Source organism: Ambystoma mexicanum, chromosome 2q (genome assembly GCF_040938575.1).
Source record: "Ambystoma mexicanum isolate Mex_15411 chromosome 2q, UKY_AmexF1_1, whole genome shotgun sequence".
In the NCBI taxonomy this organism is placed as follows: domain Eukaryota; kingdom Metazoa; phylum Chordata; class Amphibia; order Caudata; family Ambystomatidae; genus Ambystoma; species Ambystoma mexicanum.
In genome coordinates, this window is record NC_090924.1 from 1,349,193,577 (window position 1) to 1,349,219,508 (window position 25,932).

General features: G+C 47.8%; 1 protein-coding gene across 1 annotated transcript in view; it reads right to left on the reverse strand.

Moving 5' to 3' along the window:
* Positions 1–25,932, reverse strand: part of DYNC1LI1 (dynein cytoplasmic 1 light intermediate chain 1) — a 1,016,060-nt gene that overhangs the window by 873,249 nt on the left and 116,879 nt on the right. Inside the window, exon 2 of the mRNA XM_069648812.1 lies at positions 9,794–9,867. Coding sequence (XP_069504913.1) covers positions 9,794–9,867 — 74 coding nt within the window. The remainder of the gene's footprint in view (positions 1–9,793; positions 9,868–25,932) is intronic.

Below are 25,932 nucleotides of genomic sequence, written 5' to 3' on the forward strand. Positions count from 1 at the left end.
ATAAGGTGGTAGAGAATGCTTTATATAAGTTCAGATGGATGCAATGTTGAATGAAAATGCAATACAGAAAATACTCAATATGATTTCAACAAAACAATGTAATGACTTTTCTCTGGCAATCCCCTCCCCCCTTTATGCAATGGAAGGAAAGCACACAGTTCTCAGAAATGCAATCAAATGTAATTCAGTTCACCCCAGCAAGCTTAGACTACAGAAGTTTGAAACACAGGCCCAAAATGCTTTATATGTGCTGGCAATGAAGTGAAAAATATGCTAAAATGCTTTTAATTCCCCCTAGAGGTTCAGGGTGAGTGGTATCTAGTTAATATTAGTCCAGGCTCACTCTAGCAATGATTCAGGGATGTTTCTTAAGAGGCAAACGAAATTTTAGCAAGGAAAGCAAGAACTGCTGTTTGCCGCGATTTGCAAATTTCTCCATGTGTGAAAATTCGCGAGTGTGTTTTTCGCGATTGCGTCGAACGTGTATGGAATAGGAATGCGGTTCTAGGTTCGTTGAAAAGCCAAGGTTCCCAGCTTTCAGAGGAAAGTTACTGCAAGTCTCTAAGACAAACGGTCACGGAGATATGAGCAATATGGTAAAGGTCATTTTTCAGATTTGAAATTTTAAAGTTCAAAAAGACAAGTGACAGCTAGCAACTAGAAAATGACAGGTGACAGCTTTGCAAATGACAGGTGACAGTTAGGAGGCAGTTCTACTTAGATTAAAATAGATTGAATTATATTATTTTAACTAGGAGATTGTTTCTGCACAGTTCTGCTAGGTACTCACAATATATTTTTGAAATAGAATGGGCCTCGCCACAGATCTGGTCAGGTTTTCTTCACTCGCCACGGACAGTCTCTGCGCACAGCGTCTGGGTCAGCTCTCTGGTTCTGCGAACAGCGGTCTGGGTCAGCTCTACTCTGCTGGTCTGGTCTGGGTCTCTGGTTCTGATCAGGTCTGTGGGTCCGGATACAGCGGTCTCCGGTTCAGCTGGTCTCTCTCTGGATACAACACTGCTCTCTGGCAAATGGCAAGAGTTCTTGCAAAGAATTCAAACAGCTCGCCTGGCTGTGATAGTGGCAATGATTTGAGGCCTGCTAAAGAGGGATTTAGCTTGTAGTTGACCTCTCTGCTACAAATGCTGAAGTAAAGTCTTGGTCTCTGAAGGTGGATAGATTGAAGTCTCTATGTTGGCTCTCTGAAGGTTGATGGAGGTAAAGTATGGATTTTCCCGGCAGAGTGTCCCGCAGCAAATGGATTTGAAGGTCCCTATCTGTCCTGACTGTCTGCTTTTATGTGTTTTGAAAATGGGTGTGTGTGCAGCATCACGAAGCTCTACCCCTCTCCACTTGTCATTGGCCACTTCATCCTCTTCCCCTTGATTGGGGGAATGAAATGAAGTGTCATCATGATGAGGTCTATTTATGATACAGAGAACCCACCCCTGTCAACTTTACACACAATCTATATTTGATCAAAAGACATATTTACACAGGTACACATTTGTTTAAAATTACATGCACCCATGACATATCACAGGAGGTATACCCTGTCCAAATCTGCTCTTCCTGGGAGCTTGCATTCAGAAATGGCAACATTTGCACTTTTTAACTGGTTTCGTAATATCGGACATTACCCCAAATTTACACACATGTGCGCAAGGAGTATGGACATTAAGTGATGAAGTGTCAGATTTTTAACATGCATACATTTTAAGGAATACCCTCCTAACTGCTAGTTTGCCCCCAGATCATACCACCGGTTCTAAAAACCTCTCAAAATGTGGGCAGAAAAATCACAAGAATTATGGTATCATTTAAATAATTTTCACAAGTCCGCTCTATGAATGATCCATCTTTTTAGAGTTATGTTCTGGCCCCAAAGGGGTGTGGTTTCCCCCCAGCACAAGGTTGAATTTCTGGTTTTTCCAGTTCTGCCAAGCCAGCTTGCTCTCACAGGCAGTGCTCCTCCCCTTTCCTTCCAGGAGGAAGCCACATTTACGACCCCCACCAATAAAACATTTGCCTGAGTCAGGACAGGGCTTTGTTCAATTTCCTGCAGAGCCCAGGTAATTCAATCAGAGAAGTGTCATATCCCTTTTGGTGGGAGCATCAAAAAGCAGCTAGGCCTGGGAACACAGCTGTTGTGCAAGTCTCATCTCCTGTCGGGGGTAGCTGGTGGGCAGAATTCAGTTCCTTAAGCCAGGCCCCAGCTAATGTCACTTTTAGTTACCCAGTTTTCTGCATTCAAATAAAATTAACCATTTCTTACATATGCAGCTAAAATGCTGATTCTAAGTTTAAAACTATGACATTTAAACAATTGCAACCTATGTGACACTCAAAAGTAGGTCACTCATTTCTTTTAAACATTTAGATTTTTAGTGTCTTTCAGTCCAAATTTACTTAAACTGCTGAAATCCACAGCTCAGCCAGTCTTGTTATAAACCTTCAAGTCACTTCAGAATATAACTTTACATTGGATCCACCTCTCAGTAAGTCTTTCTTTGGCCTGTTTTGGGTTCATTTATTCAGTTTTACACAAATGTCTGGTGTTGTTTTAAACCGCCGGCTTTCTGATAGTGGCGAGTACTGGTAATGCACCCATTTTTGGGATTTAAGAAAATGAATTCCCCACAATTCTAGGTTGCTTTTGGCAATCAGCATTGCCATTCCCAATGGTTTCAGGCTACTGTGTGGGTAGTCCAATGGTGGTTTTAGGCAGTGCCCTTCTGTGCCCATAACATCGGCAAAAATGAGTGGCAGCCTATTCTTCATGCATTTCCCTGTGCATTTTCTGGGAAGCTCTGGCCGTCATGATGTTTTCAATGCCAGTACTGCACAGTTTTTGAGGTAGGGCTCGGATGCATGGGTAAGAAACATCCCACAGACACCGACCTCGGCGTCGATGGAATCTTCGTCGACGGCGTTGACGGAACCTTCGAAGAAGGTTGAGGTCATAGCTTTACTCGAGGGTTCGTGACGCACTCGAGAAGCTTCCTTTGCCGGGTACTGCGACTCACGACGTTTTTGACCTTCGGGTCTTTCGACCAGAGCATCGCTCTTGGCAGTCTTTGAGGGGGTCGAACCGCTTTCTCGAAGACGCTCATCATATTTTTGCGGAATTCCTCCCATTCAGCCCGGGAACTATGTTTCGTGGGGCAAGGGATTCTCTTAGGAGAAACAGAGGAAGAGGAGGACGAAGAAGGGGATCTTCGACGTCTCCTCTTCGAGTGCATTGATCTCGAGGAGTGATGGGACCCACTCCGAGCCCTGGAGCTCGAATGGTGACGAGGAGACGAATGTCTCGACTTCGTCGAGGAAGAAGAAGCTTTTGAAGTCTTACCTTTCTCCAGCTTCCCCCTACGCTCCTTCAGGGCCTTAGCTGTCATGGACATACAGTCCTCGCACTCCGAACAATGGTGTTCAGCTCCCAAACACCACAGACAAACTCTGTGAGGGTCAGTCAGCGACATCTTTTTCCCACAGTCTCAGCATTTTTTGAAGCCGGACTGAGGGGTTGTCGGTTCCGACGAGGAAGCCATCGAGTATGGATCTCGAGGTAAATAGGATAAATTCTCTACGAAACTGAGCAACGATATTCCGAGGCACTGAGTAAGCGTGGAAAAACAGAACTGAGCAACAGACGCTGCGCGCAGCCTTTATATAGGCAGGATGACGTCGACGTCGATACAGCGGCTGTCGAGGGACATCGACTCGGTGGACGTCGACGCGCAGCGCCCTCTAGAGAAAGATTTTCCGAGGCCAGCAAAGCTGGAAGGAGATATCTAAGATAAGGAATACGTCGGAGGACACAATCCCTTCGAAATCAACTTTCTGGATAAGCGGGTGGGAGAAGTAGAATGCCAAACGGCCGAGCTTGAATCCGAGGTCTGTGACCAAAGATTTGGAGACGAACAGGACAGGGACAGGATTACAGCTTTAGAAGCAAGATGCAACCTCCTAGAGGCAAATCGGGAGGATGCAGAGAACCGCTCTCAGAGGAATAACATTCGCTTACGAGGGATTCCATCCTCCATTCCAGACGCAGAATTAAAAAGGCTGTGTCTCGAACCTACTCCGATTCATAATCACACTTCCAGACAGTGCGCCCCTGGAGCTGGATCGGGTACACAGAACCTCCCCAAGACGGGAGTCTACATTCCCCCCGGACGTCCTAGTTAGAAACCATTTTTGCAATTAAAGGAGGAAATTATGCGAGAGGCGAGGCAAATGCACCAGATCACCTTGCAGGGATCCACAATTTCGCTCTATCAAGACTTGGCTGCCTCTACTCTCCAAAAGCGGAAAATCATGCGACCTCTAACGGAATGGTTACGAGAAAGAAAGATCCCGTATCAATGGGGATTCCCCGACCTCAGTCAAATACAAGTGGAAAGGAGCTCTGAAACAAATTCACACACCAAAAGAGGCAGATAAATTCATGGGCCTTAGAAGATCAGACAGGGAGTCGGAATCAGAAGAACCAATCCGCCCCCCTGGGGAAAGCCTTCCACAGTAGAATGGTAAATAACCGGCAGGCGGCGCAGACTTCGGGGTCCCCCTAAGACAGACAACAATCGGGGATGACCAACCAGCAATAACTCTGTTGAGTCCTGGCACTCTAGTCTCGGGCTAACACCCTTTACAGGTAACCAGTCTAAAGATGAGGCAATTTAACACAGCTCACAATTATTCAAGCACCTTACATTGATAAAGTCCTCAGAGACATTTACTCACAAACACGCCAACAGTGCGGGAGCAATGTTTGAGTTCCAACATACTTTAGTTCAGCGGCACAGTTACCCAACGCCAAACGCTTTGGTGCCACCAGTTCCCAAGTGGCAGCAGGACAATGGTTCTACTACCAGTTCAAGTTGGGGGGGGGGGGGACGGAGGGGAGAGATAGGTTAACAGGGCTATCAGCCCAGGGACGGGCACGCCGAACCCCACGGGTTCAGGCCTCACAGTCAACACTGCAGCATGACGCAACAGCAACTAAGCTTTCACCAGACCAACGCAGCAAGCGATCTCTTCTAGCAGACTCTTGGCCCCGGGGGGAGGACACGGACCGAGGCACATCTAACGCTAAAGTAAATATCAATGGCTGATACAAGTGAGATAGTAATACTCACATGGAATGTCCAAGGCCTGAACTTGCCAAGAAAGCGCAAATCAGTAGAACACAGATTGGGACAATTATCGGGAGACATCGTACTTCAACAAGAAACTCACCTACTGGAGGAAGACGAAAACCTGGTGAGAATCAGTAGGTATAAAAACAGAGCATACTTGGCCTCCTCTGGAAAGAAAAGAGGAGTAGCAATTCTACTAAGCGACAGAGTCCCACTGTCAAAAATCACCATAAAAAGAGACCCGGAAGGTCGCTTCCTCCTTCTAAAGGGCCTATTTGAAGAACTCTCTATCACCATAGTTTCAATTTATGGCCCCAACACATTCCAAGCCAACTTCATCACAAACCTAATTCCAATCATCCTAGCCTTTCGCGAAGGCCACCTGATCATGAGTGGAGATTACAACTGCATGCCAAACCCACAAATGGATAAAACTTTGCCCCCCACGAACACAGACTTTGCACAAGCACTGTCAATAGCCAAATTGCTCAGAGAAACCGAATCTGTCGATGCATGGAGGCTATTCAATGGCACCTCGAGAGACTACACTCACTACTCCTGTGTGCATAAAGGCTTCTCAAGAATAGATCTCATACTAATATCTGGAGTCCTGTTCCCATGTCTTAACAACGCAGAAATCCACACCTGCATGATATCGAATCACGCCTCAGGTTCTGCTAAACTAGCCATCTCAGGCCAAAAACACCCTGTTCAAAGGCACTGGGAAATTAACGACTCATTGCTATTAGATGAATGCATCCGATCAGAAACTGAAGAAACAATCTCCAACTATTTCAATGAAAACACGACAGAGAATTCTCCCATCAACATCATCTGGGATGCCATGAAAACAGTCGTCAGAGGCACACTGATCAGTGCCGTAGCAGAACAGAGAAGAGTCTCGAATATCATGGCAGCTAAGCTGGAGGAAAAAGTAAAGCAATTAGAGAACAAACTGAAATCACACAGCTCCAGAAAAACGGAGAGAGCCCTGGGTAAAGCTAAAACAGCGCTGCGAATGCATTGTGCCGATCGCACAGTGAAAGCCTTAGCATTTACAAAGCAATTCTATTACAGCAAAGGGAACAAGGCAAACAAAGTGCTAGCGCAAAAATTTAAAAAAATCTGTAGCCGAAACAATATTTTGAAACCAAGAGGGGGAGATGGAAAAATGCTCTACTCCGAGGCAGAAAAAAAAACGAAAAAATAAACCCCCCCCCCCCAAAAAAAAAAAAAAACACGAAGAACTGATGAATCACCATAAATCAATCATGTCCGGGAATCCCACGGCACTAGACAATCTGCCAGAATATCTGAGTACCATAGCCTCCCCCAGAATCCTAGCTCCTCAGTTGACGGTCCTATTTAACTCTTTCATTGCCTCAAAGTCAATAACCGGATTAATGGCAGAATCACTCACTGTACTGCTACATAAACCTGGAAAAGACCCCGAACTAGCCGCCTCCTACCAACCTATCTCACTCCTGAATAACGACGGGAAGATCTTTGCCAAAGTCCTAGCTAGTAGGCTGGGACCAATCCTACCAACCCTAATTGATCAAAACCAAACAGGATTCATCCCTGGGAGAGGCACCCACGACAATATCAGAAGGACGATAAACATCATCGAGAGCGCTCACAAACTAAAAGGTAGGAATGGCCGCCATATCTTTAGACGCACACAAAGCCTTTGATCTGGTAGACTGGGGGTATATCTGGCCAGTCCTGGAGTACTTGGGCCCAAATTTTTTCACATGGATAATGGCCAACTATCAATCTCCCACCACACAGCTGCGGGTCAATGGCACCAGGTCTAGCAAAATCCACATATCCAGGGGCACTAGACAGGGGTGCCCACTCTCATCCCTAATCTTTGCTCTATCTATGGAGCCTTTCGCTGCAAGAATCAGGCAAAACGCCAGTATAAGTGGGTTATCCGTGGGAGGCCATGAATATAAAATAGCGCTATACGCGGACGATGTCCTAATAACAGCGACAAACCTGGAAACGTCCTTGGGAGCCTTGTGGGAGGAGATTTCAAAATTCGGGGCTCTTTCAGGGTTCACGGTAAACCTGTCCAAATCCGCAGCCTTGGCGGTTAACCTTTCTAGACAAGAAAAAGACACTCTCAGCCCTCTAATGCCAATCCCATGGTCGACCGGTCCAATCGATTATCTCGGGGTACACATCCCCAATGACCCATTGCGCTTGTATTCAAGCAACTTCCCACAACTGATCAGAGGTCTTCAAAATAATCTCAAAAGGTGGAAGCCCCAGGAAATTTCCTGGTTTGGTAGGATCACAGCCATTATGATGAATCTGATCCCCAGATGGCTGTACCAATGCACAGCACTCCCAATCCATATCCCGGGTCCAGCCCTGGCAGCCTTACAAAAGCAAATCCAAGCATTCGTATGGGGTGGGGGGGAACCTCACATAGCCAAACGAATAATGGTGAGGGGGATACCACAGGGAGGTCTGGGAGTACCCGATCTAGCCAGATACACCCTAGCAGCACAACTGTCTCACGCCTTCACTTGGGCACAAGAGACAGACAAACCGAAATGGTCACAACTCGAAGAATCTGGGTGGCCGGTAGCACCCTCAGCCTTCCCACACCTACCAACCATAAAGCCACAAGCAAACAGTGGACCCCTACTGGCAACGATAACAGTCCGCTGCTGGAAGGAAGCAGCCCGAAAATGGGGCATCCGCGGATCGTTGGGCCTCCTTACTCCCATCTGGAATAACCCTGAATTTTCCCCAGCCTGTCAACTCACGGCTTCCAACCCTGGATAGAAGGTGGCTTACAAAAGACTAGTGATTTCCTGGAAGCAGGAGCACCCATCTCATTTGAAAGGTGCAAAGCAAAATTCGTGGTAGATGAACGGGAAAGATTCCACTATGCCCAAATCCGCCAGTGGCTGTCCCACAGAGTAACCAGGGAGAAATACTCTAGAGAATTAACAGCATTGGAACTATCTTTAGCGTCCCCTACAAGCAAAGGCAGGACCTCAACCCTTTACCGACTCCTAGACAGGGCAGACCCCTCTAAAAATTAAAGATATATGCTTGAATGGGAAAAGGACCTGGGAAAAGAAATTGAAGTCGAAGAATGGGGAAAAATTTGGGCCAGACTGCATAAAAGCTCACAATGCATCACAAACAGAGAAGGGGGCTATAAACTGCTACAGGTACTATGCAACTCCTGCTCAAATCAACAAGGCCAATCCAAATATTCCCAGAACCTGCTGGCGAGGGTGTCCAGCTCCCGGCTCATTATTCCACATGGTATGGACATGCCAGAAGGCGGAAATATACTGGAGAGAGGTAATCAAACACATCAAGGAAATCTCGGGCCTCTCCATCCCTTGGGATCCCGGAATCATTCTTCTAGGCAACAGAGGTGACGATGCATTCCCAATCTCAGGCCAAATCCCCAGGCTATGTACGCACCTACTCCTAGCAGCAAAAATAGCAATGGCCCTGGTGTGGAAAAATAAAGAAGGCCCATCCGTGGCACTTTGGTGGGCGAAATGTTGAGACATAGTGGTGGCCGAAAAAAATCACTGCGATCCGAACAGGCTCTCTGAATTGAGCCCTAAACTTATGGGACCCATTTATGGACTACGCCGCCAAATTTCCGGCCCTCACCAGGAGGCCTCCGTTAACCAGATGGCTCCAAAGCAGCCCGCTTTACTGAACCACAGCCTCACGTCATAGCTACCCATCATACCGTAACCCACTTGGAGACTGAGGACAGGATAGGCCATGGACAGTAATGCCCAATCCAACAATCTGGTCCCCCTCACACCGGTCTTCCCGAGAGACATTATCGCTCTAACATATCTAATGAATGCTGTTCTGCGATTGCTTTTATGATCAATGTAATGCTCTTCTGTAAAACCCAATAAAATATTATGAAAAAAATATAATAAAATAAACGTACAATTCGTTTTCCGATCAGAGACCGCACGAACACACCACTTGGATGATCATTTACAATCCTGGCACAAACTTATTCTGATTCAAAGTGTTGTAGGACCTTTGCAGTACATCATAGTTTATACATCTGAGTCTGCGCAAGACATATCCAGTATGACAAAATAAAGGCCCTTCACCCAACGTCCAAAACCCAGCAACTCCCCTCCCCCCCAACACATACTGTTCAACACATTACAACATTATAGTTTATTGTAAACTAAAATAATCACCATTACTATACGTTCATTCGGTTTTCTTAGGTAGGGATGGTTTGTAGTATAGTTCACAGTCCATAATATAAAATGAATTACCTAAAAAGCCACAGAACGTACACCAGCATAATACACACGGTTAATTAAAATCATATTCCCTCAATTACATCAAAATAAAAAAGATGAACATAAAAATAAAAAGGCATTGCAGCACTCGACAAGCGTTCAAAACAGCCGGCAAACAATTGCATAAGAACACGCTTTGTGTTAATTACAGGTGTGGTGAGGGCTAGAAGATAAACCAGATGCATCACAGGTTTCCACCCCCGCCCAAACATTCGGAAGAAGGCCTCCGGTGGAAGACTTATTACCCCGCCCAAGTAACAGATGGCACAGTACACGCACTGCCTTTACAAAGTAATCCCTTCACTTGAAAGATCTACAGTGGCCCACACTCACCCAATAGCAGGACGCTCTTTCCCGGCGGCAGCTTGGAACGGGACCGTGTGGAAACTTCACTCAGTATGGAAGACCTAGAATGCAGCAGGAATGAAGGACACACATTGGTCCTTATGTGCGGTTCACAATTTATACATAATAGAATATCATTTGTAAATACGTAATACACAAGTATGCTATAAATATTGACAAGAAAAGACATTAACATTGAAGAATAAATGGTGCACTAGGTTTTAAAAAGAAAGGATAAAAAGTACGTGATAAACAAAAACACACAAACACTTAATTAGGCAAAATAAATCTGTGTGTATGGTGGTTTAAATAGAGGATGTTACAAATGAGGTTACAATACAAGCATGTAAAGTGTGTAATATAAAAGGGATCGAAATAAGGATAGATCCCGATGGAGCTAAAAGTAACTCCTAGCTATCTGGCATCACCCAGTAGGCAAGAGCTACCTCTTGGGCAAGAGCTACCTCTTGTACGTGGAGCACCTGTTGAGTTGCAAACATAACGTCCGAACAGGAGGTATGCTATAAACCAGGTCAATGATAAATGACCCATTATTGGTTAAATGTGTTCTTGATGTGTGCTAATGCAAAGAAACATCCCCAAATACCTAGAGTTAATTTCACAAAGTTCTTCATTTATGGTACGTGTGCCTGGGGAGTCAAAGTAGCTCCTGGTAGCTTGTGGTTTAAGTTACAAGCAAGCAATAAAATATACTAGAAAGCAAAATGATTGTGTGTCCATGCTCCAACTATATACCCTTGTTAATAAAACAAAGTATCTTGACGATACAACTGTCCTGATCCATACATTACACTATTCGTTTCTGTACTATTTAATATCAAAGATCAGCTCAAAAGCCGCATTGCATTACGTGTTGATGTCAAAAAATGTATCCAAAATAAAACCTAAATTGTATCAAAATCTGCCATCAGTTTTACAAGAAAACATCACATACTCAAGTATCAAGGCGGGAATTTAAAAAAAAGGAAAATACATAGCAACTATGGTTTACAGGTCTAATTATCTTAAGTTGAACCAAAGAGGTAAACGGCGCACCTCACAGAGTTCCAAGTTAACTAGCTGTTCTTGGCGTAACATACACAGTTCTAGCTGATCTTAAAGTGCAATATCGGTCGGCAATAGATAGGGTCACTTCTGTCCCACTTCTTAAATATCGGCATCATCACTGATCTGTTCCAGGAAGAGGGCATAGGTACGTGTGACTGGGTCATTGAAAAGGCTAAATGTATCAGATGAAATGAGAGGTATGCGCGGTATAAGAACAGTATCCAAGTTCCATCGATCACATAAGCTTCCATCATGTGTCTTTGTAGAAGTGTAATTGTCAACCTTGTTCCATTTCAGAGTCCACGTGTTGGCATAAGATTGCGTAGTAAGGGGCGTGCTTTTGGGGAAGATGGCGAGGTAGTCCCCTTTGCTTCCAGCTACGCTGTGACAGCGGACTGGCAAGGCCGTAAGTGCCTCACAACATCACAGATTGCAGCCTGCAGGGCAGAAACAGTCGCTGGAAAGGCTGGGGAGTGAGATGAGCAGTACAGACGATTGTGCACCAGTGGAGAGATCTTGGCCCCGCTTTGCGTGGAGCTGGTGCAGGAAAGATAGCATGTGGGGGACGGCCGCCATGGCTAGTGAAGAGGGGGCTGCTGCTGGAGCACACCGCATGGAACCTATGAGGGGCCCCGACATTGGCGGTGCGGTCACAGAGACAGAGCCGCCGTAAACAGCCTGAAATTCGGGACCCGTGCGGGAGCTGGATCTAGGTGAGCGGTCCCGTAGCAACACCGGTGAATGCATTGGAGGGGGCAGGAGCTGGTGACAGTCTGGCTCCCGCCCGCTACTTAAACAGGAGCTGCGTCTGCACCCCCCACGACCACCCCACCCTCCCCGCCCCCCACCACCACCACCACCACCACGGGGAGCCAGGTTGAGAGAGCCGAGGAGATGCTGTGAGAAGAGAAGGCGATACCAAAAATCAGTGGGCTGGAGACTGCTGAAGCCCACAGGTGAAACGTGTTCAGGAGCGTGGAGGAGTGGAGGAGTAAGCGCTACAGTTGAACATAAGGTGCCAAAGGCAGGAAGGCACTCACCAGAAGAAGGAAGTAAGATATAGCCCTGACCAGGGGCCAGTACACCAGAGCACACAAGCAGCAGGGAGGGCAAGTTTTACCTTGCCACGCAAGACCTGCAAGGTACATGGCGCAGAAGGTGGTCGAAGACACAGAGGGCGTGTGCACTGGCACAGCTGTGTCCCAGATAGCAGGGGGCGAGGAGAGAGGTGGCAAGGAGTGGAACCGGAAGTACCCGAACAGACAGTATGCAGGGAACGGCCCGAGTGGTAGGGAGCAGAGTGGTACTCACTGGGTAGAGGTGCTGCTACAGCAAAAGAGAAAATACCAGTGCAGGCAAGGATGGACTGAGCACCCCACAGGCCTCGCCCATGTTGCGTGAACTTCTGGCTGGTATCCAGGACTCCAAATCCTTGCTGGAGGAAAAGGTGGTCACAGTGGGAGCGCAGGTCAGCTTCCGGCGACACAACCTACAGAAGATGTTGACTAGAGTGGGGGAAGCAGAGCAAAGGATCTGAGGTGGAGGACGCAATGCATCCGATGCTGAAGGATAATCAAGACCTGAAGAGTAGAATGAAGCTCTTAGAAGACAAGGTGGAGGATGCAGGCCCCCCCCGATGGAAGGGCCCGTCGCAATAATCTAAGGATATTGGGCCTCCCGGAGAAGATAGGGCCTTCCATGGAGCTGTATTTCAAAGAGTGGTTGACTGAGTGGATGGTGCCATCCAGGCTGTTACTTTTTTTTCTCGGTGGAGCGAGCCCACCACACCCTAAACAGAGGGGCAACCCCCGGGCCCCATCGCACATGCAGGGCTCCAGGGCCAGGGACGCTGTGCGCAAGATGGGAATGGCGGCGGTAGATAAGCTGAAGAACAAGTCCTTCAGCTAGATGTCATGGAATGTCAATGGGCTCTTAGATCAGATCAAACAGGGGCTAGTGGTGAAATTTGTGGCGCACCACCAGACATAGTGCTATTGCAAGAGACTCATGCTGGGTACAGTGTGTGACCTTATGGGGAGGGCAGGATATTCAGTGGTGGAGCATGCAGGGTTTACCATGGGATCCAAGGGGGTGGCACTTTAATCAAGAAGAACTAGTTACTCTTACCTTGTAACGTTCTTTCGATGGGATGTTCCTCCGACGTATTCCTTATCTTAGATAGAAATCCTTCAGCTTTGCTGGCCTCGGAAAATTTTTTCGCCAGAGGGCGCTGCGCGTCGATGATCGCCGAGTCGATGACCCTCGACGGCCTCCGTGCCGACGTCGACGTCATCCTGCCTATAAAGGCCGCGCGCAGCGTCCGTTGCTCAGTTCCGTTTTGTAGTCCCCAGTAATGTTTTTTGGATTAGACTAATCACCTTGAAGGAGCATAGGCTGCAAACCCACAGGAAGTCATACTGCGGGGATGGATGGGAGGGTCGATAAGGAATACGTCGGAGGAACATCCCATCGAAAGAACGTTACAAGGTAAGAGTAACTAGTTCTTCGAAGGGATTGTGTCCTCCGACGTATTCCTTATCTTAGATAGACTCCCATAGCAGTGGTATTGTGACTGGAGGCGGGAGTAATAAAAGTTATGTTACCCTTCCAGAATGGACAGAGTGTAACACAGCCTTGCCGAATCTAGTTTCTTGACTAGAGGAGGAATCCAGGCTATAGAATTTGGTAAATGTATGTGCGGACGACCATGTGGCAGCCGCACATATATCTCGAATTGGCACCCCTCTTTGAAGGGCTGAGGATGTTGCGATACCCCTGGTAGAATGAGCCCTTAGATTTTGAGGAGGCTCCTTTCCTGCCAATTTGTAGCACTCCAGAATGGCTAAAATAATCCATCTGGAGATGGTTTGTTTTGTTATTGGAAGGCCCAACTTATGTCCTGCATAACCTACAAAGAGTTGGTCTGCTTGTCTGATCTTAGCCAATCTGCTGATATAAAAGCTCAAGGCTCGCTTAGGGTCCAGCCTGTGCAGTCTCTCTTCCTCCTTCCCCGGATGAGGAGGAGGGTAGAAAGAAGGTAATATAATCTTCTGAGTGATGTGAAACTCCGAGACTACCTTCGGGAGGAAGTTAGGCTTCACCTGAAGAACAACTTTGTCCTTGTAAAAGATTGTATGTGGAGGTTTACACGATAAGGCTTGCAACTCGCTAACCCTTCTAGCAGATGTCAATGCTATTAGCAAAACAGTTTTGAGGGTGAGAAGCTTCAATGAACAAGAGTGTAGTGGTTCAAAAGGGGCACCCTTTAGGAAGTTTAAAATTAGGTTTAAATCCCATAAGGGAACTTGAAAAGGTTTCGGGGGATAAACATTAGTTAATCCTTTTAGGTATTGTATTACCAATGGAATTTTGAAGTATGAAGGCTCCTCTGCAGTGCGCTTAAAGATTGATAGCGCTGCGAGATAGCCCTTAATTGTGCCAACCTGTAGGCCTGAATTAGCCAGGTAAAGTAAGAATGACAACACCATAGGTGTACCACAAGAAAAGGGTTCAATATTCTTTTCTCTGCACCAGCTGCAAAATTTGTTCCAACGGCAGCGGTATAGAGTTTTAGTTGCCGGCCTTCTGGCCGAAAGCAACACCTCCATAACATCATCCGGAAGGTCCCAATCCTTGTACCTCAACCTTTCAGACACCAAGCGTGAAGGTTGAGGGTCTTGATGGCTGGATGGAGAACCTGACCTTCCTTCTGCGAGAGAAGATCCTCTCTGTATGGCAGTCGAATTGGAGGGCAGATGGACATGTCTAGAAGGTCCGGGTACCACGTTCTCCTGGCCCAATCCGGGGCAATTAGGATCATGGTCTTCCGAAACCTTCTCAACCTCCTGATCATTTGAGGAATGACAGGGACCGGAGGGAACGCGTACAGAAGTGGGAACTCCCAGTCCACTACGAACGCATCTCCTAGAGCTCCTCTCGGGGGAAATTCCCTTGAGCAAAATCTGTCGCACTTCCTGTTGATACTGGTGGCGAACAGATCCACTTGAGGGGTTCCCCAAAGGGCGAAGATCTCTTGAAGGACTTCCTGAGCTATCTCCCACTCGTGAGAGACTGTGCTCTGCCTGCTCAGAGCGTCCGCTGTCAAGTTCTTCTCTCCGGCTAGGTGAATTGCCGATAGAGAGATTCCTTCCTGAATTGCCCAAAACCAGAGCTGCATCGCCTCTCTGCACAGTGGTAGTGAGCCTACGCCTCCTCTTTTGTTGAGGTAGTGCATGGCCACTGTATTGTCCGTCATTATTAGGACGTTTCTTCCCCGTACAGACGGCAGAAAAGCCTTCAGCGCTAGTCTGATGGCTCTCAGCTCCAACAGGTTGATATGTAGTCTGGACTCCGATGGAGACCAACGACCGCTGATGGTCAAGTCGTTGGCGTGAGCTCCCCACCCCGTGAGTGAGGCATCCGTGACTACTGTTATCTCCGGCCATGGTTGCCAAAACATTTCTCCTTTCAGGATGTTCTCCCGACAGGCCCACCACTGAAGGTCTCGGGCTACTTTGACCGGGATCCGAAGGAGATCTGTCATCCTTCCTGAGAACTGTGACCACTGAGTTCTCAGTGCCCACTGGAGGGATCTCATTCTCAGGCGAGCCTCCGGCACGAGAAATATGCAGGATGCCATGAGGCCTAGCAACCTCAGAAAGTCGTAGGCTGGGAGATATTGGGCATTCTGAAATCTGATGACCATCTGCAGAATATCTCGAGCCCTCACCTCTGGTGGCAAGGCTCTTCCCAGGGAAGTGTCCAGGACTGCTCCAATGAATTGGAGTCTCTGTGATGGTATCATCTGTGACTTCTTTAAATTGAGGGAGAAGCCCAGCTTGTGAAGGAAGTGGCAAACATAATCTAGTTGTCTCTGAGCCTGTTCCGAAGATACAGCTCTGATCAACCAATCGTCTAGGTAAGGGTAGACATGAATCCCTTCCCTCCTTAGACTTGCAGCCACAACCGACATTAGCTTGGTAAAGACCCTCGGGGCGGAGGTTAGCCCAAATGGCAGAACTCGAAATTGATAATGAGAGCTGCCAATTGCGAACCTCAGGTATCTCCTGTGCCTGGGATGGATCGGCACATGGAAATAAGCGTCCTGGAGGTCTAGAGATACCAACCAGTCCTGAAGCTGGAGGGCCTGAAGGATCTGAGAGAGAGTCACCATCTTGAACTTGTCCTTTCGGAGGAATTTGTTCAATTCCCGTAAGTCTAAGATGGGTCTCAGTCCTCCGTCCTTCTTCGGTATTATGAAGTAGGGGGAGTACCAACCCTTGTTCCTTTCCGCTACAGGTACCAGTTCTATGGCACCTTTCTCTAGCAGGTCTAAAACCTCCTGCAAGAGGAGCGGATCTGGAAGCTTCAAAGGGTTGTTCCCCGGTGGATGACTCTGAGGGATATGTAGGAAGGGCAGGCAGTAACCTTGGGCCACTGTCTCCAGAGCCCAAGCATCTGACGTAATAGCCTGCCATTCCGTCAGATGGTGAGTTAACCTGCCCCCTACTGGTGTTCTGTGAGGGGAGACCTCAGAGTGGTTTTGAAGCGGCTGATGCAGTTGCCGAAGGTAAAGTGGCTCCTGCTCCTGCGGGTGCGGCTTTCTTTCCCCTACCCCGTCCACCACGGGTAAATCTTCCTTGGCCTCTTTGAGCCGGTCGTCCTCTGCCCTTTCCATATGAGGAATAGTAACGAAAGGACCGTCCTCTCCACGATGATCCCGAAGGACGAAAGGTATTCTGACGGATAGCAGCTCCCAATGACTTGGCTGCTGCCTTGGACGTTTGCAGTTTCTCCAAACTGTCATCCGCCTTCTTTCCAAAGAGGGTAGAACCGTCAAAGGGCATATTCAAAAGCCTGGTTTGCACGTCAGAGGCAAAACCAGACTTCCTCAACCACGCATGCCTGCGGATTGTGGTACTTGCCGCCATGGCCCTGCTGATACTGTCAGCAGAATCTAGGCCAGTTTGTAGGGTCTCGCACATCGCATCTTTACCATCCCTGATGATGTTTAAAAATGCGTCCCTTTCCTCTCCTTCTTGGAGGCAGTCAGCCGCTGATGAAGCGCACTCCCAAAGGGTGTGGCTGAACCTAGCGAGCGTACAGGTCGCGTTAATAGACTTTAACGCCATGCTACAGGCAGAAAAAACCTTCTTAGCCATGGCATCATACTTTTTGTCATCCCTATCCTGCGGAGCAGTGGGGTATGCAGATGTGCTGCCTGATGAGGTTGCAGCCTGTACAACTAAGCTCTCAGGAGTAGGGTGTTTTGACAAATATTCAGGGTCAGAACTAGCCACCCTGTATTTTGTTGACAGTTTTTTATTTACTGCCGGGATAATTTCCGGCGTTTCCCAGTTTGTCAAAATCCTTCTCTGTAGAGCAGAGTGAAATGGAACCACAGGATCCTCCTGTGGGCCCTTGTCCAGTATGTCAGTGAGGTCATCCTGCTGAAAGGCAGGAGAAGGTGCAGACCAACCCATAAATTCTATGATTCTAGACATCAGAGCTCTATATGGAGTCTCCGCATGTTCTCCTGGGTCTGGTTTGATAAATTCTGCTTCAGGAGAAGTGTCCAAGCCACTAGCTTCCTGAAGTGCATCCTGAAGATTTTTTAATCTTCTATCCTCAGAGGCGAAAGTCTCTGGCTCTGGTGATGTGGTCCTCTGTAAATCAATATCTTGGTCTGAATCCTCCCTTTCCTCAAAAATCGAGGTTAAAGGGGGATACTTTGGTTTTTGGAATGGTATAAACCCCATTTCCAATGCAGAAGGAGCCATCATCACAGGCCTTGAAAACGTCGATGTCGTCGACACCGACGTGAAAGTACTCGAAGGCGCCGTGAAAAGCGTCGAGAAATGTGTACTAGGCCTCGAGGAACTCGAAAGGATCGGAGTCCTGCTCGAGAACGACGTCGACGTTCTCGGCGTCGAGTCGGAGGTCTTTTGTCTAACCGTTGGCTGTGGAGTAGCCGTGGTTCTTTCCTTCACCGGCGTCGATATCGGCGTCGACGTCGGCGTCGACTCGATCGACTGATGCGCCGATGAATCCTTCGACAACGGCGTCGATGGCGCCGACCTCTGTTTCGAAGGAGTTTTCGACGATGGCGTCGATGATGCTTTATCTCCCGATGGCTCGAGGAGCTTTCGGGTTGACTTTTCCGCCGGGTACTGCGACTCGCGGCGTTTAGATTTTTTGGGTTTTTTACCCGGGGTATCACCCTCAGCTGTCTTCGAGGGGGACGAGGCCGCTTTCTCGAAGACGCTTAGCATCTTTTTCCTGAATTCCTCCCACTCAGCTTGCGAGCTGCGTTTTGTGGGGCAATGAACTCTCTCAGGAGAACTCGACGAAGATGACGAAGGGGATCTCCTACGTCTCTTCTTCGAGTGTCTCGATGTCGACGAGTGGTGGGAGCCACTTCGTGATCTAGATCGAGAGTGTTTTTTATGGTGAGGAGACGAACGTCTCGACTCTACCGAAGAAGCTTTCGAGGAAGTTAAAGTTGACCTACCTCTCTCGAGCTTCCCCCTACGCTCCTTCAAGGCTTTCGCCGTCATGGAAAGGCATTCCTCACACTCCGAACTCTGGTGCGTGATTCCCAGACACCACAAACAGACCCTGTGAGGGTCCGTCAACGACATTTTCTTCCCGCAGTCTCGGCACTTTTTGAAACCGGACCGAGGGGTCGTCGGGTCGGAGGAGGATGCCATCGATATCGAGGTTAAATATTATATACGTTATCTTGACGAGAACTGAGCAACGGTGTTCCGAGGCACAACGAAGCGCGGAAAAACGGAACTGAGCAACGGACGCTGCGCGCGGCCTTTATAGGCAGGATGACGTCGACGTCGGCACGGAGGCCGTCGAGGGTCATCGACTCGGCGATCATCGACGCGCAGCGCCCTCTGGCGAAAAAATTTTCCGAGGCCAGCAAAGCTGAAGGATTTCTATCTAAGATAAGGAATACGTCGGAGGACACAATCCCTTCGAAATTGCTTCTACTGGTGGAGAGGGATCAGGGAGGGAGTACGATCCTCGTGAAGGGCACACTGTGAGGTGAAACACTGCATCATTAATGTTTATGCCCCAAACCTTATGCTGGTGGGAGCCAGGGAGGTTGGGGGAGGAGGGAGGGGCAGTGGGACTATGACACGGTGCAACCCAAGCTTATTAGGAAACCATATAGGGATGGGTAGGTAGGAATTGCTGCACCCTCCGACAAAGCTTAACTCCTTCACAGAGGGCGGATTGGGCTTCTCCTTTATCTCCAATGTGCACTCATCCTGCTCAAGGATTTATTATATTTTTCTCCCGAGCACTATGGTGGGCAGGGTATCCAGGGCCAAGTTCCTCGCAAGGGGTATCTCAGAAAACATTCAATTTAAGTTTTTTTTGTAAAAAATGGGTGCAAATACAATTCCATTATTTTGATGATAGTAGTTCACTCCAGACAAAAAAATGTTATCGACTATTAGTGCCCATGCAAATTAATCTTCTTTAACAAACAGGCTTCTTGGTAAATAGTTTCGACTTGGTTGGTTATCCATGTCTTCATCAGGATTTGGATGAACCTAACAACACTTCTAAAAACAAAAAAAAATCAATTTTACAATTAAAATGCTGTTAAAATACCTTAATGCCTTTATTCACTGAGTTACTCTCTTTAAACAATAAAAGTCCAAACTAGGGGAGAGGACTATATAGTCTGTCTCTATACCCAATACAAAATTTGGCTAAATGAAGAGAACTGACTCCAATTCATTTTTCACACAACTCCCTAGGAGCAGCATGTATCATAGGGGCCTCATATAAGGTCCAGCCCCCCGTCTCCCTCAAAAATGAGTTGAAGGCAGTGAATTCAGTTCTGCAAAACACTGGCCGACGCTACTGATCTCAGTGGTGGGTAGGGCCAATTTATTCAAAATGCTGGCGTTGCAGCGGCTACAGTATGTTTTCCAGAACACTCTAGTGAAGGGGCCGAGGTGTTTAGGACCACAGAAAAGCTGCAGAGAGATCTCATATGGGGGAAGAAAACTCCCCGGTGGCATTAGAAAGGTTATGTCGGTCAGTGTGGGACGGCGTGCTTGGGATCCCGAATGAGCAGCATTATCATTGGGCCTCCCAGCTTCTTGCTGGGGGCGGGGGGGCAGTTTATAAAAAATTCAAAAAAGGTTGCGTAGTAGCATAATTACAGCACCTACTTTCAGTTTTAGATCGTGAGGAGGCATTCGTCCTACAGCGTTTCATTCTTTAGAGACAAACGTTAAGCTAGTAGTTAACTGTTCCATTGACACTGGAACCGCCGTGCCCTGTGTGAAGACAAGTGGGGTTGGAAATTTTAACTTAAAATTAATCCAAATGCTTGCGATAGTGGAAGGTGACCGTGTCGAACTTTGCTCATTCTGTTGGTTGAAATGATAGCTGTTGTTGAAGTGGGTGCACTTTGCCATTTGGAGGGCAGAGGGAACCCTAACACTGATCAATTGCATCAGCCGAGTACGGAAATATAGCCAAGTATATATTTTACACAACCAGCAGCCGTGTAGTTGTGGTTAAGTTGCTAAACTCATAGGAAGAGCACTTTTTCAGCAGCTTATAACTTCACTCCCCCTGGACAGATACTCGCCAAACTTTGCAACAAAAAAAAAAAAAGTATATAGCCGGCTCTGAATTTAGTTATAGGGGAGGCCCGCATTTTTTTTCCCATAGACTGAATAGGGAAAATCTTTGCGCACGTCTACTGGCCAAACGCCTGGATGTATTTTCACCAATTTTGCGGCGGGGGCTTGTGCCAGAAAGTGTGCTTGTGTGTTCGGTGGAAATCCGACCAATAAATATTTTGCAAAATACTGAAAACCACGTCCCGAAAAAAATTAGTGACATCTTCGCTCTGCAAACCGAAGGGTCATTGGCCTGTGGTACGCCGTGGTGAACAGTGGACGCGGCCAGTGTTGGCCGGAGGGAAGCGTGCTGTGGGTCAAACTTTTTGGGAAACGCCACCATGGTGTATCGGAGGATAGTGGGAGCCGAAAGGCGTTGGAGAACATGGTTTGCAGGTTCGGCTGGGTTAAAGAGGCACAACCAAAGACATACTGCGTTTACATTGTTTTGCGGCAGTGGGTTTGTGGCAAAATGTTCCCATGCTTCTCCGACGTGCCTTGTAGTGGTTGTGGGTAAGGCGTAGCCTTTTTACTGCATGGGTATGGTATGTAGGAAGAGCGTAGGGCTTGGACACCCCTCCCCCAAATGTAATGCCTCCATGCATGGGAGAGTAGTGAGGCACCCAACGGTTAGGTATGCGGCTGAGTCTGGTCACACTGTTGGTGCAAGGGAGGCGACAACGACATGGAGAAATGGAAGGACTGTTTTCCAGCACAATGTAGCGATATGGACCAATATCGCAGCTAATGACATACACTGCATTGGTGGAGAGGTGCACAGGGGACTACGATATGTTGGTCAGTGTAGACAGACTATGTAGGGGATGGGGAGTGCATTGGAGATAATTCCAGTGGGTGTGTAGTAGGACTAGGCAATTGGGTGCATGGGCAAAGGCCGTAGGCCTCCGCCTATGTACTGAAGAGCCTAGGGCTTGGCCACAGCCCTCGTTTACGGAGGGTAGTCAGACACTGGCACATGGAAGGAAATTTGTAGGCAGGTACTTGCATATACTGTATTGGTGGGCAGTTGTGGACGCGTCTATCATTTTTTGGCGAGTGCAGGGAGACTCCATTGGGGATGGGGAGTGCATTGCAGATATGAGGATATTTGCAGTTGGAGTGCTATGTTGTATTGTGCCTGTAAAACCCATATTGGTTTGTGTGCATGGCTGGGGCCCTTGGACATAACAAGGTAGGCACTGGTTGGAAGTAGGTAACAGAAAGTTGCCTTCAATGGGTACATTTCTGTCCACAAGTGGGACAGAAAAGGTAAGTGGTCACATGTTTTTATGGTGCCCACTGGTTGGAAGTAGGTTGGAGAATGTAGCGTGGTGTGACTTTGTTAGTGTACCCATTATTAGGCAGAAACCTGTGCAGTTCCCTTAGGGACCACTGCAAGAGATTTAGGACTACAGGTGGTTGGCAGTAAACCAAATTGCTAGCAGCCTGTACCACCCAGATTTACCTGGTAGCTGTGGCTGAGCAGTCAGACTTCTCTCAAGAGGAGTTAGGCAGTATATAGAGTATACACAATAGGTACAGAGATACAGTAGCACAAGCAAACACTGACCAGAGCATTGGTGTAAAAAGTATATAATTTTTTATTTAAACACACACTCTTAAATTACACTAGCACAAAAAGAGGTAAGTAAATTCAACACACAGTCACCATTATATATATATATACACAACCCTAATTACCTATTAGACAAGTCTTAGTGAGAAACAGCACTTATTTTCAGACAGAGGTGAGCGCTTAACATGAGATGGCACTTTAATAAGTTAGTTAAAAGGGAGGGAAAAAGGCAGAGTTATGAAAGCACACAAATCTCAATACTTTTCAAAGAACCACAGTGAGGCAGGTTAGGCAAAGTCTACTGGAGAGCAAGGAAGTTCAAATCCCAGGCCCACTCTTAGAGAGAGCAAGTGAAATGTGTCCAGGATCACACAGTGGGGTTATGTCCAAAGAGTCTTTGTAACTAGTTCACAAAAGATTGAGATCAAGTCAGGAAAAGTTAGTTAACAGGCCCCAGGCTAACCCAGGTTAGAAAGTTGAGGATTTACCGTCACCCCAAACGATCTGTCGCAAGGGAAGCCAGGCGGGACACAGTACCTGAAATGGGAAGAACGCTCCAGCTGGGGCAGTTGTTCTTGGCAGCGGGTGCAAGTCAGTGTTTCGTCCAGAGGAAGAGGAGGTATCGACGTGGAGGAAAGATGAAGGTCGTTGCACTGCAAGGGAAGAAACCAGCTGCAGAGTTTCCCGGTTACAAGGTACTACCCTTTTCTTCGCGGTAGTGGTAAACAGTGGTATTCCGGTTGCCGGGGTGCTTGGCACGGGCAAGGCGGCCACGAGATGGTCCAAGAAGGCGAAAAGACGGGCAGACTGGTTATCCCCACCAGTCAAAGGAAGAAGACTCTCTGGACTGGAGATCTCCTCTGTCGTCGGGAAAAGTGGTGAGACGGTTCAGCAGGGCTCCACCGGTGGTGTCGTCGTTGCAGGTCGGCTCGGCTTCTCCCTCCTCCCTCCTCGGATTCTTTAGGTCCTATGGCGACTTCTGAAGTTCCAGTCCCCAAAGCCCTGCTTTTATGCAGAAAACCCCCATTCATTCAGCCTAGCTGTCACTCAAACAACTTGGGCCAATCACACAAGAGTGCGACTTGAGTTGCCGAGGCAACTCAGTCCAGGGTGCCTAAACCCCTTCCCACACCCCCTGTGGTACCCAGACAGAGTGGCACCACTTTTGGGAGGCTTCTGTGGAGAAGGCCGCCAAAAAGTGGAACAAAGGGCTCGACTTGGGTTGGAGTCACAGAAGCGAACACAAACGCCATTTTGGAACCAAGTTTCGGCAAAAAATAACCAGTGAATTTAATAAACCGGCAGTATGTTCGAGGCTATTTTAAAAAGTGGTAGCCTCGAACAATGGGAAAATCCCATAGGAATATATTCGCGGTCGAATATAAAAAGTAGTATCCACTGCCACCAGCCAAAACTGGGTCGGGGGGGACTGGACAGTGCCCCCTCGAACAACAGACCCCGGGGCAATCGAATTGCTGGGACCAGTACGTCCACAATATGATGGTTTGTACTAGTTCTGTTCACAATTTAAGACTAGTAAAGCCAATGGTGACTTTACATGCCCTGGGAGACAGTAGTCAGTCCCAGGGTATGGAGTCTATGTTGGGGAGTTGCTACGACATCCCTGGGTTACTTCACGGAGGGTGCTGTGTAACCCACATATCAAAAACACATGAAACCCTATGGGGAAAAGGACCCCATAGCCAATAAAACACATACAAAGTCAAAGGAACACCTCAAATCATGTCTAAGAGTGGGAGAAAAAGAGTCTCACTCTTAGCAGGAGAAAAAATAAACCCCAAAAAATCCAGCAAAGCTGCTGGGGGACTCACTAGATTTGGGAAATTAGCCTTTACAGAGAATTCTCCCTAACACCCATACGTACCGGTAGGGAGCAAAGGTACATGGCCACATAGTACTATGCATGCCTCTACTGCATTTTACTGGGTCTGTTGAAGGAGTAAGCTATTAAGTGCATGAGTGGAGGCCGTACGCTGTAGGCCATGCACTCAAGCACCTAGGCCTTTAGGACACCCACGTCAGTAATGCATTTTTAACTGTGCATCAGTTTAACCAGGTTACTCACCGTAGTGACCACTCCTCACAGGAACTACGGGTGGATGGAAACCCCTTATTGAAAAAGGTTCTTCAGCACAGCCTGGCCAAACTGAGCATCGGATCTGGAGCTCTGTAGCATTTACAAAAGGCTGATGGGGAGGCCCAAGTAGCCACTTTCGCAATGGTCTCCCAGGGGAAATATTTTTGAAAGACAACCGCAGCTGCCTTGCCCCATACCAGGTGTGCATGAATCCCTTTGGGAGGCTGGAGACCCTGAACAGTATAAGACTCTGTAATACAGGCAGCGATCCATCTGGATATAGTCGCTTTAGAGGCCTATTTACCTTATGGATTACCAAAGGTCACCAAAAGTTGACAAGAATTCCTAAATTCAGATGTTCTGTCCAGAACTTAAGAGCTCTTCTGACGTCCAAGCAATGCAAAACCCTCTCCGCTTCTGAAGCTGGGTTTGGAAAAAGACAGGCAGGTGGCTGATTCAGATGGAAATCAGAGACCACTTTTGGTAGGAAAGAAGGATTTGTTCTTAGGACCACCTTATCCTTGTGGAAAACCAAGAAGGCATACTCCACCGACAGAGCTTGGAGCTCACTCGCACGCCTTGCCGAGGTGACGGCGACCAAAAAAAAAAAATAAAAAATAAAAAAAAAAAAGACACTTTCCACGAAAGGTGCTTAAGATCTACCGTGTGGCCATTGGTACGAACGGTTTATGACACAATGCCGTAAGGACCACATTCAGATCCCACGTCGGGTGCAGCTTGCGAACAGCCAATCGTCCAAATATGGATACACATGGATACCCTGAAGCCGAAGATAAGCTGCGATAACTGACATCTTCGTAAAGACACGCAGTGCCGAGCTGAGGCAAAAGGGGAGCACTCGGAACTGGAAGTGCTCCTCCCCCACAGAAAAACGTAGCTATATCCGGTGTGGATTCCAAATTAGGATTTGCATATATGTATCCTGAAGGTCCACCACGCTGAGCCAATCGCCCTTCTGTAAAGAGGACTTTATCTGACCAGGCGTGATCATCTTGAATTTCTCTTGGGGTACAAAAAGATTGAACTGGGAAAGGTCTAGGATGGTGCGCAGGCCAGCCTGGTTGTATTTGGGCACCGTAAACAGCCGGGAGTAGAAGCCCTCCCCTGGCTCCCGAGGGGGACAGGTTCCACCGCTCCGACATCCAGTAACTTTGGAATCTCGGCTCGGAGGGAGGGCGACCCAGACTGCTGGAAGGGAGGCTTTATGGGTGGGAAAGGGGTAAGCGGAAGCCCGCCCAAGCGACTGACAAGACCCACTGGTCTTCGGTGATGGTCTGCCACGCCTCCCAATGAGATGCAATGCGTCCTCCCAACGGGGCCTCGTCACAGAAAACCCTCATTTAGCTGGTTTCTCTGTGGCGGCACCACCTGAACCTGAGGAGGCTGAGGAGCGGGAGAAAAACGGATTCCGTTGCTGCCTTCGGCAGGAATTTCCTGAAGGGGTGTCAACTCTACGGGATTTTCGATCTAAAAAGCCCCTGAAACCAGAGGAAGGCTGAGGCTGCGACAACGATCTGTGTCCTAAAAGGTGGTTTTACCAGGACAGACATGGACGTGGCGGTCCGAGTGCTGTCCTTAGTTTTGGTCAGCTCCACGTCTGTTGTAGAATGAAAGAGCTCCTTGCCATCAAAGGGCAGGTCAATAACCTTATCCTGCACCTCCTTAGCGAACTTGGTATTGTGCAACCAAGCCTGACGAGAGGTAG